This window comes from Rhinoderma darwinii, chromosome 7, assembly GCF_050947455.1.
Source record: "Rhinoderma darwinii isolate aRhiDar2 chromosome 7, aRhiDar2.hap1, whole genome shotgun sequence".
Classification (NCBI taxonomy): domain Eukaryota; kingdom Metazoa; phylum Chordata; class Amphibia; order Anura; family Rhinodermatidae; genus Rhinoderma; species Rhinoderma darwinii.
The window spans coordinates 55,395,072-55,414,360 of record NC_134693.1 but is presented as its reverse complement, the minus strand read 5'-3'; the positions used below and the strand labels follow the sequence as shown (position 1 = coordinate 55,414,360).

The window sequence follows — 19,289 nt, the reverse complement described above, 5'->3', positions numbered from 1 at the left end:
ATGTTTTTAAGTTAATATAGGAAATGTCTCTGGTGTTTTAAAAAAAAAAAAAAAAAAAAGTTTACAAATATTTTCACTATTGTATTACAAACAGAGCTGCTTAGGCTTTTCCTATCGCAAACGTAGTCTGTTATGATACACATATATGTATTATCCCATAGTGACCATGCAAGACCCTTAAATACGTTCCATATGATTTAAAAAGGGTCACCAATTTACGTGTTTTGAAGTATTCAATAAACAGAACAGTTTGTCATCATCCAGAAAATAGAAAGATAAAGGGAAATTAAAACGGACTAAATGTTTTGCGTCCATAATTTTTAAAATTCGAGCTAACATTTTTTCTTAGCATATTTATAGAGTCATCGAGGAAGCGGTTGTTCTGCTAAACGATTGTGAGGTCATTGTTAACACGGATCTGCGTGGTTTTGGGGTTTTATAGAAATTCTCGTCTGTAACTGTAAACCTCGGAACTAAAGCTGGACAAACGCGGTAAGATTGCAGTTGCACAGTCTGGTTAGATTAACCCCATTATGGGCTCTCTATAAGGGTATGTTCACACGCAGTGTTTTTAGGCATTTTTCGGGTGTAAACGCCTAGGAAAAAACGTAAGCTGAATGCCTCCAAACATCTGCCCATTGATTTCAATGGGAAAAGTGGTGTTTCAGATGGGGTGTTTTTTATGCGGCCACTTGAAAAAACGGCGCGTAAAAAAACGCCCCATAAAAAGAAGTGCATGTCAATTTATGAGCCATTGTTGGAGCCATTTTTCATTGTGTCAATAGAAAAACGGCTCCAAAAACCGCATCAAAAAAACATTTGATGCTTTAAAAACAGCTGAAAATCAGAGACTGGTTTTCCCTTGAAAACAGTTCCGTATTTTACAGCCGTTTTTATTTTAGTGTGTGAACACAGCCTAACAATTGCACAGGCAGCTCCTCTTGGACACTATTGTGACGCTGGTTCGGACAATGACCACACAACATCCGTGTTTATCTCTCGCCACTTGCAGAGTTAAGTGAGTGGCCATGGACATAGTGTCCATCCAACTAGGATTAAATGTTCACAGCCTTGTGATTAATGAATGATCTGAATCCGTCCCATTGCTTTAAAATTTATCCGATGTGTCTAAAAATTATTCCGTTGGTCACTTCTGCATTAAAAATCAACCAAGGATTCACATGGTGCTTCAATGCATGAAAGCAATCGTAATGGTTTTTGGTACAGGTGACACAATTGTATATGGGATAACTACACAATTATTCTGATGAAAATATCTATCTATCGATCTATCCTGTCCGCACATACCTTTTCAGATCCGGACCATTATCATCTTACCTTCTAATTTCATCCCCACACTCAAACACTTCTGAAATCTGCAGTAAGGACATCTCTTCCTCTGGGTCTTATCAATCTGACAGGTCTGATTTTCAATACAAGTGTATCTTTTATTGTTCTGAACCGTCCGCTTGAAAAAACCCTGGAGAATACGGGGAAAGATAGAATAATTAGCACACACACATGAAGGATGATGGATCTCTTTCTCTTAATTACTAAAGAACAGCACAACTTGGCATATGGAAGACTTCAACTTTTCCGTTATACGGTGATTATTTACATAAAACCTGAAAACCCTTTACAATATGTTGTTTTATAACTTATGAACTGCAGCTCAACAAGACAGCGAGAAAATATTTCCAATATTCAAAAAAATTCAGTATAAATAAAATATCTAAAAAAAAATCTCTTTTTGAACAACATCTGCTCTGAAAGTTCAGGAATACTTATGTAAAACAGATTTTAAAATATTGATCTATCGTTTCGTTACATTTAGAGCTGTTTTTCCAAATTACACGGACTTCTCGAGAAATCTGCGTGTCCCAAACATTATCTATATATACGCTTGTGTGCCTATCTATCTATCTATCTATCTATCTATCTATCTATCTATCTATCTATCTATCTATCTATCTATCTATCATCTATCTATCTATCTATCTATCTATCTATCTATCTATCTATCTATCTATCTATCTATCTATCTATCTATCTATCTATCTATCATCTATCTATCATCTATCTATCTATCTATCTATCTATCTATCATGTATCTATCTCATATCTATCTCATATCTATCTCATATCTATCATCTATCTATCTATCTATCTATCTATCTATCTATCTATCTATCTATCTATCTATCTATCTATCTATCTATCTATCTATCTATCTATCTATCTATCTATCTATCTATCTATCTATCTATCTATCTATCTCATATCTATCATCTATCTATCATCTATCTATCTATCTATCTATCTATCTATCTATCTATCTATCTATCTATCTATCTATCTATCTATCTATCTATCTATCTATCTATCATCTATCTATCTATCTATCTATCTATCTATCTATCTATCTATCTATCTATCTATCTATCTATCTATCATCTCATATCTATCTATCTATCTATCTCATATCTATCATCTATCTATCTATCTATCATCTATCTATCTATCTATCTATCTATCTATCTATCTATCTATCTATCTATCTATCTATCTATCTATCTATCTATCTATCTATCTATCTATCTATCTATCTATCTATCTATCTATCTATCTATCTATCATCTACGTCCAATATATCTATATCATGTCTATCTGTATCCCTTAATACAACACATTACTAGTTCATAGTCCACATATTTTATAGGTTGTACTTGATGGACCTGTGTCTTTTTTCAACTTTATCAACTATGTATCAATATTCTTCTAATACAAAATTATAAAAATACAGTTATTTTTTTCACTTATAGCAGCACATTTATAAACCAATCAATGAAACAGGATAAATAATATTCTAGTCCATTGAGGAGAAAGACACGTCAGCTATCAGTATTAAACATTTAGGGATAAAGAGACAATAAAGTGCCACTGGAGAAGAGGGGATGAAAATGGCAATAACCGAGAAAACAAAAGTAACAATAACTCCGCACCTTACAACTCTCACAGGTCAGCAGTCCATAATGATATCCAGAAACCTTGTCCCCGCAGACCGGACACATCTCCTCCAAGTCCTCATCGTATGAGTAGCCCATCATCTTAAACTGCGACACTGAACGAAGATGAAGGACAAACTTAGTACTTGTACAACAACCCAGTCCATAAGATGTATACCATGTATCAATGTATTAAAGCTGCTGTTCAGATGGACTTCAAGTGTGGGATCTTTCTGACACAGACATGTGTCTAGTAATTTGTAAGATACAGTCAGTGATGGCCACTGAAATGTTACTGATGGCTGAGACATGAAGGTTACACCACACCCATTAGGCTTACTCCTTGATATGCTATACTAAGTGGTGTACGGATCCGAGCTGCCGCACATAATCCTGTGAAAGTGAACTCCAAACTTTCACATATGTATTGTTATTACCCGTACCGGTTCCTCCCATATGTAATATTTAAAATATTTATCTGCTCCAAAACTATATCCAAATCCACATTACGTCAAAACTATAGATAACGGTTCTAGTACAATTGCGAACGTTTTGCTAAATAATATTTACATTGTCATTAACTGCTGCTCATGGTCATTGTTGCTTTGTCTTGTAAAACATTGCCAGACGTATGAAGAATGCCTGCCATCTATGAATAGTGGAGCATAACGCTGCAGAGGACATCTGTTACCAGGTACAGACTAAAAAGTTACAATTTTGAATTACTTTATATATATATATATATATATATATATATATATATATATATATTCATAAATATATATATATATATATATATATATATATATACACCGTATATATATATATATATATATATATACATATATATATATGTATATATATATATATATATATACCGTATATATTTCAGAAAACAATTATCAATAACATTTATACATGTGTACATATATATATATATATATATATATATATATATATCGTATATATTTCAGAAAACAATTATAAATAAAATGTATAAAAGAAAATAATTAAATTAGATATTTTCAGACCTTTCAAGGTCTTGTAAATTTTTAGTGCACATTGGAATAAATATCTAATTGTATATTGGTTACATTTCATAATATCATCTTTCATAACTTTGTACGCTACATTAATATAGAAAATGTGAAAATATTTTTTTAAGAAATTAGAACCATTTGCAGCTTCCCTAAAAAATAATAGAATATGTTATTGAAGGGCTCTACATTAATAGTCCATTTACTTTCAGATGAGCTGGAAGGAGAAAATCATTTAAAAGCCCAGATCATTGTGCAGGTTATAGACATTAGTATATTCCTCAGAGATGTCTGCAGAGAAACTTCACATTTCACTCACTAAAAAGAAACTTATGTCTGCTCAATCTCCACAGTAAAGCTCTGAAATGTGACCGAAAACTGGAATTGTTATGTAATCATTCAGAACTGGTAAATCAGGCAGGAAAGCACGGACATTTGTAGCTCTTGAATAAGTGTGGAAATTATTTTTAAATTTTTTTTATCAAATGTTTTTGCTGCTTCCTGCATATTTCAAATTACTGAAATTTAGCAAAAATAGATTTGGTAGAATTTAGTGACCAAAACCACAGCTCCAAATGGTGTCAAATATGGCACAAGAACAGATACAATCTCTTTTTCCAAATCCCCAACAAGAACCGCAAATATACTTATTTTGAAGAAAAAAATAAAATAAAACATTAATAATAAATATGCACAATCACACACATATATATATATATATATATATATATATATATATATATATATATATATATATATATATATATATATATATGTATATATATTAGGGTGTCATTTTGACATTTCATATGGAGGCTGACAATGTTATTAGTAATGCATAAACCCCAAGTTATAAAATTGTAGCCATGTACTGAATTTTCTTTGAGCAAAAACATAATTTCTAAAAGAATATGAATAAAAAAAGAAATATAAAAATTTAGTGCATTTAGACATCCATACAGAATAATGAAATGGTGTACTGAGTTCTACATGGAAATGAAAACAGGTAAATTAAATTTTATGGTTTTTTTTTTGCACACATTATATATATATATATATATATATATATATATATATATATGTATATATATATATATATATATATATATATATATATATATACATGTAAATAAACAAATATATGTATATATATTTGTTTATTTATTACTTATGCATGCTAAATACAACAGACAATGTAAAAAAGTAGAGTTCCTTCCATGACAATAATCCAGACTACTGACTGTTAAGTGCTGACTCTATAGGTTATCCAGAAGTAAGTAGTTTGGTATATTCCAGTTTCTGCGCTTTTTGCCCTAAATCATCTCCAGTTGCATATTGCAGATAACCAAATTATCAATGAATGACTTAGAAATCACAAGAACTGGAGTAACCATCATTCTGCATTTACTGGAAAAAAAAAACAATCTAAAATTTAATCCAGGTTTTCACTTCAGATTACATGATGCTGAAGCATTAATAATAAAATAAAATAAAAAAAATACAATAAAACTAAATAACAACAGCAAAGAGGAAATTACACAGAAGTCCAAGTTCTGATTCTCTATCAATGCAGACACTATTAATCTATGAAATCTCTCTCAATATTATCTATCTATCTATCTATCTATCTATCTATCTATCTATCTATCTATCTATCTATCTATCTATCTATCTATCTATCTATCTATCTATCTATCTATCTATCTATCTATCTATCTATCTATCACACATAACAACCACTTAAGGATATGATTACACTCTGTGTCATAAAAAAGAATGCTAAAGAGAATTACATAAACATAAAAGTACATAAAGCAAAGGACAGTAGTGAATGTATTCTATATATATATGTATATACAGCTCCAACGCAGGCAACATGCGTGAAACCGCAAATATAACCACAGCAGAGTGTGTAATGAATAGGTGAGGATTAGGATTATTGCCCCCTGAACGGTGATAGGATCATTCCCCTGTATACCTGCACATGTATCATTGTATTAGCATAGTAATGTAGTATAATACCTGTGGCTGCAGTCACGATCTATCCCCTGCCTCCCCTCCATGTGTATGCATTGAATGTAGTCCGGCTAGTGACCCGTGTGCTCATGTCTCCTCATATACTGCCACCATCATCCTATAGTAGGATATCCTATATACATACTGTCACCTCCCCAAGGGCAGGAAGCGGGGACTGACACAATATAATTATTGTATGCGACACAAACAAGTATACACTGACACATTTACAAAACACACACACATATATATGTATCTATCTATATTTATATATAATACACATATGTACATTACACACACATAGAGAGAGCACTGTTATGTACCGAAAACACACCATCTCTATGTTTATTTACAATACAAGAGGCTTATACACGTGACACAGGTGTGTAATGCACAATATATATATATATATATATATATATATATACATATATATGATTCTGTAGGTTTACGCACGTACGAGACACGCTTTGGGTGCCCCCATTCAAGCTCTATAATTTAGTACTACGGAGTCCCACTCTCACAGTATATCGAAGTGACGTGAATGCTGCTACCATAGTATATAGTAGTGACATAACAGTATATAGTAGTGACATGACTGCGCCTACCACAGTATATAATAGTGACATGAATGCTACTACCACAGTATATAGTAGTGACATGACAGTATATAGTAGTGACATGACTGCTACTACCATAGTATATAGTAGTGACATGACAGTATATAGTAGTGACATGACTGCTTCTACCACAGTATATAGTAGTGACATGACAGTATATAGTAGTGACATGACTGCTACTACCATAGTATATAATAGTGACATGAATGCTACTACCACAGTATATAGTAGTGACATGACAGTATATAGTAGTGACATGACTGCTACTACCATAGTATATAATAGTGACATGACTGCTACCACCACAGTATATAGCAGTGACATGACAGTATATAGTAGTGACATGACTGCTTCTACCACAGTATATAGTAGTGACATGACAGTATATAGTAGTGACATGACTGCTTATACCATAGTATATAGTAGTGACATGACTGCTACTACCACAGTATATAGTAGTTACATGACAGTATATAATAGTGACATGACTGCTACTACCACAGTATATAGTAGTGACATGACAGTATATAGTAGTGATATGACTGCTTCTACCATAGTATATAATAGTGACATGAATGCTACTACCACAGTATATAGTAGTTACATGACAGTATATAATAGTGACATGACTACTACTACCACAGTATATAGTAGTGACATGACAGTATATAGTAGTGATATGACTGCTACTACCAATGTATATAGTAGTGACATGACTGCTACTACCACAGTATATAGTAGTGACATGACAGTATATAGTAGTGATATGACTGCTACTACCAATGTATATAGTAGTGACATGACTGCTACTACCACAGTATATAGTAGTGACATGACAGTATATAGTAGTGACATGACTTTTACTAGCTCTTTTTCCGCAGCGGGTCACTAGACCCGGCTGCACTTACCCTGCATGTTGTCGGGCATCTGTCCCTGTTCTCCATGTGACCGGGGCAGTCCCAGAGCCTCGGACTCCACTTTGGGCAGCATGACAGGGTCCCGTTGTCCTGCGGTAAGTGCGGGTGAGCGGTGCAGTCAGGATGTGAGCTCCGGGGGTGAGGGTAACATGGGGGTACATGTGCGGGACTAGAGCCGCTCCATCTGTACGTTCTTCAGGTATGCGGTGCGGATACAGTATGAATCAGGACTCCGGAGCTGTCACCTGTGTGTAGAGCAGGACGGTCCTCCCCGCACCTCCCCGCCAGCCACTCTGCGATCTCTCCGTCCTGTCATCCGTGTCAGTGAGGCGAGAAGGGCGGGGCGTCGTCTTCTGTCACCGCAGCTCCTCCCTCTTCTCCCTCCAGCTTCTGTTATGTCTACAGCCCGTACACTCAACATAACTGGTTGACAACTTCTAGATATTTAAGTGGAGCACAGGTTGACAGGCAGAGCCCTCCTGTCACTATGAGACCCTGCTACATGAGAGGCAGAGCCCTCCAGTCACTATGCGACCCTGCTACATGACAGGCAGAGCCCTCCAGTCACTATGAGACCCTGCTACATGAGAGGCAGAGCCCTCCAGTCACTATGAGACCCTCCAACATGAGAGGCAGAGCCCTCCAGTCACTATGAGACCCTGCTACATGACAGGCAGAGCCCTCCAGTCACTATGCGACCCTGCTACATGACAGGCAGAGCCCTCCAGTCACTATGAGACCCTGCTACATGAGAGGCAGAGCCCTCCAGTCACTATGAGACCCTCCAACATGAGAGGCAGAGCCCTCCAGTCACTATGAGACCCTGCTACATGACAGGCAGAGCCCTCCAGTCACTATGAGACCCTGCTACATGAGAGGCAGAGCCCTCCAGTCACTATGAGACCCTCCAACATGAGAGGCAGAACCCTCCAGTCACTATGAGACCCTGCTACATGAGAGGCAGAGCCCTCCAGTCACTATGAGACCCTGCTACATGAGAGGCAGAGCCCTCCAGTCACTATGAGACCCTGCTACATGAGAGGCAGAGCCCTCCAGTCACTATGAGACCCTGCTACATGAGAGGCAGAGCCCTCCAGTCACTATGAGACCCTGCTACATGAGAGGCAGAGCCCTCCAATCACTATGAGACCTTGCTACATGAGAGGTAGAGCCCTCCAGTCACTATGAGACCCTACTACATGTGAGGCAGAGCCCTCCAGTCACTATGAGACCCTGCTACATGAGAGGCAGAGCCCTCCAGTCACTATGGGACTCTGCTACATGAGAGGCAGAGCCCTCCAGTCACTATGAGACCCTGCTACATGAGAGGCAGAGCCCTCCAGTCACTATGAGACCCTGCAACATGAGAGGCAGAGCCCTCCAGTCACTATGAGACCCTCCAACATGAGAGGCAGAGGCTTCCAGTCACTATGAGACCCTGCTACATGAGAGGCAGAGCCCTCCAGTCACTATGAGACCCTGCTACATGAGAGGCAGAGCCCTCCAGTCACTATGAGACCCTGTTACATGACAGGCAGAGCCCTCCAGTCACTATGAGACCCTGCTACATGAGAGGCAGAGCCCTCCAGTCACTATGAGACCCTGCACCATGAGAGGCAGAGCCCTCCAGTCACTATGAGACCCTGCTACATGAGAGGCAGAGCCCTCCAGTCACTATGAGACCTGCTACATGAGAGGCAGAGCCCTCCAGTCACTATGAGACCCTGCAACATGAAAGGCAGAGCCCTCCAGTCACTATGAGACCCTCCAACATGAGAGGCAGAGCCCTCCAGTCACTATGAGACCCTGCTACATGACAGACAGAGCCCTCCAGTCACTATGAGACCCTGCTACATGAGAGGCAGAGCCCTCCAGTCACTATGAGACCCTGCTACATGAGAGGCAGAGCCCTCCAGTCACTATGAGACCCTGCTACATGAGAGGCAGAGCCCTCCAGTCACTATGAGACCCTGCTACATGAGAGGCAGAGCCCTCCAGTCACTATGAGACCCTGCAACATGTGAGGCAGAGCCCTCCAGTCAATATGAGACCCTGCAACATGAGAGGCAGAGCCCTCCAGTCACTATGAGACCCTGCTACATGAGAGGCAGAGCCCTCCAGTCACTATGAGACCCTGCTACATGAGAGGCAGAGCCCTCCAGTCACTATGAGACCCTGCTACATGAGAGGCAGAGCCCTCCAGTCACTATGAGACCCTGCTACGAGAGGCAGAGCCCTCCAGTCACTATGAGACCCTGCAACATGAGAGGCAAAGCCCTCCAGTCACTATGAGACCCTGCTACATGACAGGCAGAGCCCTCCAGTCACTATGAGACCCTGCTACATGAGAGGCAGAGCCCTCCAGTCACTATGAGACCCTGCTACATGACAGGCAGAGCCCTCCAGTCACTATGAGACCCTGCTACATGAGAGGCAGAGCCCTCCAGTCACTATGAGACCCTGCTACATGAGTGGCAGAGCCCTCCAGTCACTATGAGACCCTGCTACATGAGAGGCAGAGCCCTCCAGTCACTATGAGACCCTGCAACATGTGAGGCAGAGCCCTCCAGTCACTATGAGACCTTGCAACATGAGAGGCAGAGCCCTCCAGTCACTATGAGACCCTGCAACATGTGAGGCAGAGCCCTCCAGTCACTATGAGACCCTGCTACATGAGAGGCAGAGCCCTCCAGTCACTATGAGACCCTGCTACATGAGAGGCAGAGCCCTCCAGTCATTATGAGACAGTGCTATATGACAGGCAGAGCCCTCCGTTCACTATGAGACCCTGCTACATGAGAGGCAGGCAGAGCCCTCCAGTCACTATGAGACCCTGCAACATGAGAGGCAAAGCCCTCCAGTCACTATGAGACCCTGCTACATGACAGGCAGAGCCCTCCAGTCACTATGAGATCCTGCAAAATGAGAGGCAGAGCCCTCCAGTCACTATGAGACCCTGCTACATGAGAGGCAGAGCCCTCCAGTCACTATGAGACCCTGCTACATGACAGGCAGAGCCCTCCAGTCACTATGAGACCCTGCTGCATGGGAGGCAGAGCCCTCCAGTCACTATGAGACCCTGCACATTGAGAGGCAGAGCCCTCCAGTCACTATGAGACCCTGCTACATGAGAGGCAGAGCCCTCCAGTCAATATGAGACCCTGCTACATGAGAGGCAGAGCCCTCCAGTCACTATGAGACCCTGCTACATGAGAGGCAGAGCCCTCCAGTCACTATGAGACCCTGCAACATGAGAGGCAAAGCCCTCCAGTCACTATGAGACCCTGCTACATGACAGGCAGAGCCCTCCAGTCACTATGAGACCCTGCTACATGAGAGGCAGAGCCCTCCAGTCACTATGAGACCCTGCTACATGACAGGCAGAGCCCTCCAGTCACTATGAGACCCTGCTACATGAGAGGCAGAGCCCTCCAGTCACTATGAGACCCTGATACATGAGTGGCAGAGCCCTCCAGTCACTATGAGACCCTGCTACATGAGAGGCAGAGCCCTCCAGTCACTATGAGACCCTGCTACATGAGAGGCAGAGCCCTCCAGTCACTATGAGACCCTGCTACATGAGAGGCAGAGCCCTCCAGTCATTATGAGACCCTGCTATATGACAGGCAGAGCCCTCCGGTCACTATGAGACCCAGCTACATGAGAGGCAGAGCCCTCCAGTCACTATGAGACCCTGCTACATGAGAGGCAGAGCCCTCCAGTCACTATGAGACCCTGCTACATGAGAGGCAGAGCCCTCCAGTCACTATGAGACCCTGCTACATGAGAGGCAGAGCCCTCCAGTCACTATGAGACCCTGCTACATGAGAGGCAGAGCCCTCCAGTCACTATGAGACCCTGCTACATGACAGGCAGAGCCCTCCAGTCACTATGAGACCCTGCTACATGAGAGGCAGAGCCCTCCAGTCACTATGAGACCCTGCTACATGAGAGGCAGAGCCCTCCGGTCACGATGAGACCCTGCTACATGAGAGGCAGAGCCCTCCGGTCACTATGAGACCCTGCTACATGAGAGGCAGAGCCCTCCAGTCACTATGAGACCCTGCTACATGAGAGGCAGAGCCCTCCAGTCACTATGAGACCCTGCTACATGACAGGCAGAGCCCTCCAGTCACTATGAGACCCTGCTACATGAGAGGCAGAGGCTTCTCGCCCCACACATGAATCAATTAATACACAGGGTTTTTGATGCCTTCCACTCATATGTATGTCACTATTTCTGCAGGCGGAAGGCAGAGATATGTGGTAGAATGTATTTACTAACTTTCTCTCTAGCATAAAACATGGCTGATAACCGGGAACAATAACTTGCATTCAAGTCCACACTACATATAAATATGACTTTAGAGTTATTTTCCTTTTAAATAATATTAACATTCAAAAATGGTGCAAAACAACAGTAAATACAAGTTATTGAGTTGCTTTCTGCTATCAAGATGATCAAATTTTTTTTGGGGTTTGGTGACAACCAATAAGGCTGCCATTGGAGCTCCCACACTGATAGTCCCCAGGCTTTCTCAAACTCATAGGTAAATTTATCATTCTGAATACAGGGAAATCTGGGTGACACAACCCTCATGGTTGCTGCAACAGCAGCCATATTGGTTGTCTCCCAGCTTTATCAGAAATAGATGTAACAAAAAAAAAAAAAAGACAAAAAACAATTTTCAACGACTTGACCTATCACTATTGATGCTTTTTACCATATTTGCTGATCACCCCAATTTATATTATTTATATTTATATTATATTATATTATATTTATTTTACATTTATATTAGATCTTATAGTGCAAGCAATCTGCATACCCTGAATGAATGAATTTGTATCAAGTTTTTTTTCTTCCCTGACTGTTATGCCAGTATCAGGTTTACAAGCAGATACTTCTCTCCGTGCACTGGACCTAGCCCTGTGCGATCCATACATTGTATATATCAATATAGAGGTGAATGCACAGAGCTGCCTGTCAAGTGACAGCTCGCAGCCAGCAACCGTCCTCCTGGCATGCACTGGCCCCTTTATCTGCTACCCATGTCATTATAACACCGTCTGTTATAATAATGTAGTATCAATGTAGCACTGGATGTACAATTATTACTGCATGTCCCATACTCCTATCTGTACTGATGCAGATGTATGATACATACAACAGCATTGCACCGCACAACCTCCCATCAGGAATTATATGCGGGTTTTCTTCATTATATTAAAATACATGTGATCTGCCTCCAATGTACTGCACTACTATATGACATAAAATGTATTTATCTTATCTAATAGCTGTATCCTATATAAATAGAGAAATAATAATCTTGATTACACAAAAATAGTTGTAATATAGTTGCAAAATTTTTCTAATATTTGTATAAACAATGCAGCCCAGGTGTGGGTTCGCAGCTATGATCCTGCCTGTATCCTATTTACATTGGGGTACCTGTTTTAACCCCCTTCTCTGCTCATATATCACTGCACAACCTGAAAAGTACAAGTTTGAAGTTTTCCTCAGTTTTTATTCCACTCTGTAAACAAAGCTTCTCTTTACACAATGCAACATCACAGTTTAATTAAAAATTAACCTTATCACCATGTAACTGCTGGAGTCAAGAGGTTGTGCAAACATACATTTTATATCCAGCAGCATTCCAAAGAAACGAAAAAAAAAAAAAAAAACCTACGAGATCCCCCCCCCCCACAATATATGATTCTAGTTCTAATCGAATTATTTATTACAATAAGAATAGGATTGAATATAGTTGTAGGAAAATAATGTAAATAATTTGTAAAAGTTTTATCGACACAGCAAGTGATTATAGAAATGATCGATCTGTCATAACATATCTATTGACTTTCTGCACATTTAAAGATATATATATATATATATATATATATATATATATATATATATATATATATATATATAAACGAATTAGTAAATACAGATCCAATGCCTTGCAAGACAAATATCAAATATCAAGAAAACACGAATTAATCTTTTCTGTCATATATATATATATATATATATATATATATATATATATATATATATATATATATAAAAAAGTCCACCGTTTTTTTATCTATATATATATATATATATATATATATACATATATATATATATATATACATGTGTGTGTGTGTGTGTGTATATATATATTTATAATATCTAGTGTAGATAGATATTAAATGGATACATATATAGATAGATCGATAGAGAAATATGAGATAGAAAAAATAGATCGATATGAGATACATGATAGATAGATAGATAGATAGATAGATAGATAGATAGATAGATAGATAGATAGATAGATCGATGTGCAGATTTTATTGTAACTGGTTAGGACACTTCATTCGCTTGTAATCGGTACATCAGCAGAATATTCCACAATAATCTAACTGCAGAACATATTAACTCATCCTATTGTATTACTATATTATATAAAGTCGAGTTCTTTTACCACTAATCTAAATTTCGTTTGCAAATCACTTGAAATTTACTTTGCACAAGAGGCAGCCAGTCTGAGCTTTTACACAGGTTGTACTTTTATATTATCTCTGTGTGTCTATGGCTTATACATCGTTTTATCTAGAACAGACCACGATTTACAGCCTATAAACATATATTTCGTAAGTTAGAACAAGAAAATCGAATACATGCATAGAAAATCCCCTGGTGCAAAATTCCGAAATGTATTTTTTTGTTTTGCATTTCTAGCCGACTATTGAGCTTAGAATCCTATGCAGGAATCTTCACTGTGAATTGTCTGTATTTATGTCATGTATAGAAGGTGCTGCATGTAAATACATCATTGTAAGTTTATTTAAAGATCCCAGGAGAACCTTACTGTCCTGACTTCATTCCTGCACTTTACAGGCAGCCGATCCCTCTTTACTATACTGCAAGAATTCCGAGTGACATTTTGCCCACTGCAAACGTTGACACAAAGCATAAAGAATTTCGTTTTACTGTTCTATGTAAAGGTTTATAGAAGTATGTAAACATATCTGAAGTGTACATATAGAATTATATATACTGGGACTCAGGAGATGCTGCTATTCCTGTCTATTCCATACTATTATTTATAGACATCATTATTTGGATTGAGAACACTTTAGATTGCTTTTATCTACCTTGTATATCCAAATGCATTTATTTGTTATAATCTTTAGACCTGTGTTCTTTGTACTTTTGTATTGGCTCATTTTCATGTTTTAACACATACAGCTATTTTGCTGTTTTTTCATCATGAAAAATATTATTTAATTAATTAATTAATTAATAATGAAAGCTGCCCATGGACATTATAATTTTAAGTTGAGCGGTACAATATTTTCTAACTTTTATTATAGTAAGGTCATGTTCAGACGTGGTGGAATTTTTCTGCTGAAAATGTTGCTGCAGATTCTTTGCGAATGATATATATAGTTACATAGTTATACATAGATTTAAAAAAGACACAGGTCCATCATGTTCAGCATTTCTCAATAAATTACACGTCATCCATTACTAGATTAGTTATAATCCTCAATGCCATTCGTCAGTTAATAAACATCTAGCCCTTTTTTCCAATGATGACATAGTATCTGCCATTACTATCTCTTGGGGTAGGACAGTCAAAAGTTTGACTACTCTAAAGGCATGGCCAGACGTGGCGTATTTCTGCCGACACTGTCCGCATCAATGCCGCACATAATCTGCGTTGCAGATTCTGTTGCGGCTTTGCCTAAAATGTGCAGTAAATTGATGCGGATTAGCCATTGCGTATTCAGGTGAAGAGTACTTCCTGATGTCTTTTAAAACATTTCATCTCAGTCTGGCTATAGACCTCGAAACACATAGGTCAGCCAGAATGAAGAAATATCCTGCTTGTAAAACCAATACGCAACGCAACACACATAACATCTGCGGATTTCATTGCGGAATTTTGAAGTCAATGGAGAAATTCCGCAATAAGTCCGCAACAAGTCCGCTACATGTCTGCAACAGCCACTGTATGCTGCAGACACCAAATTCCGCACCGCAGACTTTGGTCCGCAGCAGAGTTTTACGCCAAGTGTGCACGAACCTAACTAAAAAGGTGTGGAAACCAATGGAGAAAATGTCCGCTGCGGATTTCCGCAGCGGACTGGCCGCAGCGGAATTCCAGAGCAATTCCGCCACGTCTGGCCATGCCCTAAGAGTATATTCACTGGTGGCAGATTTGTTGTAGAAATTTCTATGACTGTCTCATACATCTGAGTTTGCAGAAATCCATGAACATGCGTCAGAGAGAACCCCATTCACATGTATAGAATGGATTTTCAATCGTAGAAATTTCTGCAACAAATCTGCCATGTGTGAACATATGCCCTGTGTTCATGCTGCATTGAGTTGTTCACACTTTTCAGCTTTTTCTGTCTGGTTCTTTTGACTGTTTTGAGGTTCCTACCGCCTTCTTCACACATGGTTTGTTTGGTGTGTTTCGAAACCACATAAAAAAGGTAATAAACACTGCAACAAAAGTTACACAGGCAGTTGCAGGTCACTAAGTGGAAAACCCACAAAAACGCTAGGTCATAAAATGTGGCAGATTTATTAATAATATGCTCCTTTCTTTTCTGCAAAATATTGCCGTAAAGCGAAGGTACTTTTAAACCAGCCAATTTGGCAATTTGGCAGTTTGTTGAGCGGTGCTCGTTTGATCCATTCACAAGGAGCTAGTATGGGGACGAGCGCTTGTTACTACGATCGCTAGTCCCCATACATTTGTATCATGTCAGCAGCACGTCTCCGTGTTTACACAGGGAGATGTGCTGCCAAAAACGATAATATTTTGCACATTTAAAACTATACAATGAGCCGATGAACGAGCGTTTGGTCGTTCGTTCATCAGCTGATCGCTGCCCTGTTTACACAGGGCAATTATCTGGAACGAGCGTCCTGTGAACGCTCGTTTGCCAGAAAATTGGCCAGTATAAGGCCATGTTCAGACGTGGCAGAATTTTTCCGCTGCAAATGTTGGTGCAGATTTGGGGCAATTAGGCTGGGTTCACACGTGGCGGAATTTCACTTGAATTCCGCTGCGGACACTCCGCAGCGTTAATCCGCAGCGGAGCCGTTTCTCCATTGACTTCCACTTAAATTTAGAAGTGTTCGTTTAGACGATGCGTAAAATTCCGCTGCGGAGCATAGGCTGCGGAGCGGAATTTGGTGTCCACAGCATGCTCTGTCTGTGGCAGAGCAGTGGCGGACTGGTTGCGGACTCATGGCGGAATTTCTCCATTGACTTCAATGGAGATTCTAAATTCCGCAATGAAGTCCGCAGCTGTCATGCACATGTTATGTGTGCTGCGGATGCGTCTTGCTTTTTTAACATGACATTTCTTCATTCTGGCTGGACCTATGTATTTCTAGGTCTACAGCCAGACTGAGGAAGTCAATGGGGCTCCCGGAATTACGGGAGCGTTGCTAGGAGACGTCAGTAAATAGTCACTGTCCAGGGTGCTGAAAGAGTTAAGCGATAGGCAGTAACTGTTTCTGCACCCTAGACAGTGACTACCGATCCCAATATACAGCAACCTGTAAAAAAATAGAAGTTCATACTTACCGAGAACTCCCTGCTTCTGTCTCCAGTCCAGCTTCCCAGGATGACGTTTCAGTCTAAGTGACGGCTGCAGCCAATCACAGGCTGCAGCGGTCACATGGACTGCCGCGTCATCCAGGGAGGTAGGGCTGGATGCCGAAAGAGGGACGCGTCACCAAGACAACGGCCGGTAAGTATGAAATTCGTTTACTTTCACTAGGGAAAGTGCTGTCCCTTCTCTCTATCCTGCACTGATAGAGAGAAGGGAAGCACTTTTTACGCAGTCCGTAGCAGCTAGTCCGCATCAATTTACTGCACATTTTGGGCAGATCCGCAACCGTAATCCGCAACCCGGATTAGGTGCGGCATTGATGCGGACAGTTGCGGAGGAAATCCGCCACGTGGGGGCATGCCCTTATGGAACGAATCTGCACCAACAATGGCATATTTGACAGGTAATTCAGACGTTGCGGATATCACAGCGGACTTGTCACAGATTTCAGTTTTTGCATTGCAAAGGCTGAAATCCGCAGTGAAATTCCGCTTCTTCTCCGCAACATCATGAACATGCTGCGGAGGAAAAATTCTGCACCGCAGCCTGATTTCCGCACAGTACATTTCATCATTCTGGCTGGACCTATGTGTTTCGAGGTCTATAGCCAGACTGGGATGGAATGTTTTAAAAGAGAGCAGGATGTACTCTTTATCTGAATCCGCAACGACTAATCCGCAGCATTTTACTTCACATTTTAGGCAAAGGCGCAACGGAATCTGCAACGCAGATTATGTGCGGCATTGATGCGGACAGTGTCTGCCACGTCTGAACATGCCCTTAAGCAGGGGCGTAACTAGGAAAGACTGGGCCCCATAGCAAACTTTTGACTGGGGCCCCCCCTCCCCTGGGTGTCACACAACCCCCCCTTGTAGATAGTGCCTTTTTTACAGTCCCCCCTGTAGATAACGCCATACAGCCCCCTGTAGATAACGCCATACAGCCCCCTCTGTAGAGAACGCCATGCAGAGTTCCCCCTGTAGGTAACGCCATACAGAGTCCCCCCCGTAGATAACGCCATACAGCCCCCTCTGTAGAGAACGCCATGCAGAGTCCCCCCTGTAGGTAACGCCATGCAGAGTCCCCCCCTGTAGGTAACGCCATGCAGAGTCCCCCCCTGTAGGTAACGCCATACAGAGTCCCCCCTCCTGTAGGTAACGCCATGCAGAGTCCCCCCCTGTAGGTAACGCCATGCAAATTCCCCCCTGTAGGTAACGCCATACAGAGTCCCCCCCTGTAGGTAACGCCATACAGAGTCCCCCCCTGTAGGTAACGCCATACAGAGTCCCCCCCTGTAGGTAACGCCATACATAGTCCCCCCCTGTAGGTAATGCCATGCAGAGTCCCCCTCCTGTAGGTAACGCCATGCAGAGTCCCCCCCCTGTAGGTAACACCATGCAGAGTCCCCACCCTGTAGGCAACGCCATGCAGAGTCCTCACCCTGGAGGTAACGCCATGCAGAGTCCCCACCCTGTAGGTAACACCATGCAGAGTCCCCCCCCTGTAGGTAACGCCATGCAGAGTCCCCCCTGTAGGTAACGCCATGCAGAGTCCCCCCCCTGTAGGTAACCCCATGCAGAGTCCCCCCCCTGTAGGTAACGCCATGCAGAGTCCCCCCCTGTAGGTAACGCCATGCAGAGTCCCCCCCTGTAGGTAACGCCATGCAGAGTCCCCCCTGTAGGTAACGCCATGCAGAGCCCCCCCTGTAGATAACGCAATGCAGAGTCCCCCCCTGTAGGTAACGCCATGCAGAGTCCCCCCCTGTAGGTAACGCCATGCAGAGTCCCCCCCACTGTAGGTAACACCATGCAGAGTCCCCCCCTGTAGGTAATGCCATGCAGAGTCCCCCCCTGTAGGTAACGCCATGCAGAGTCCCCCCCCTGTAGGTAACGCCATGCAGAGCCCCCTTGTAGGTAACGCCATGCAGAGTGCCCCCCCTGTAGGTAACGCCATGCAGAGTCCCCCCTATAGGTAACGCCATGCAGAGTCCCCCCCTGTAGGTAATGCTATGCAGAATCCCCCCAACCCTGTAGGTAACGCCATGCAGTGTCCCCC

At 41.3% G+C, this 19,289-nt stretch overlaps 1 protein-coding gene across 2 annotated transcripts in view; it reads right to left on the bottom strand.

The window, feature by feature from the left end:
• The window catches only part of NR5A2 (nuclear receptor subfamily 5 group A member 2), a 113,755-nt gene that overhangs the window by 75,565 nt on the left and 18,901 nt on the right, over positions 1 to 19,289 (bottom strand). Inside the window, exons 1-3 of one of the 2 annotated variants that reach the window (XM_075832239.1) lie at positions 7,587 to 7,875; positions 3,003 to 3,121; positions 1,339 to 1,480 (exon numbers count right to left, since the gene is read on the bottom strand). In XM_075832239.1, the coding sequence (XP_075688354.1) occupies positions 1,339 to 1,480; positions 3,003 to 3,121; positions 7,587 to 7,668 (343 nt within the window). In that variant the 5' untranslated portion in view covers positions 7,669 to 7,875. Of the gene's footprint in view, positions 1 to 1,338; positions 1,481 to 3,002; positions 3,122 to 7,586; positions 7,876 to 19,289 lie in introns of those variants that run through there. The other variant, XM_075832240.1, reaches the window with a different exon arrangement.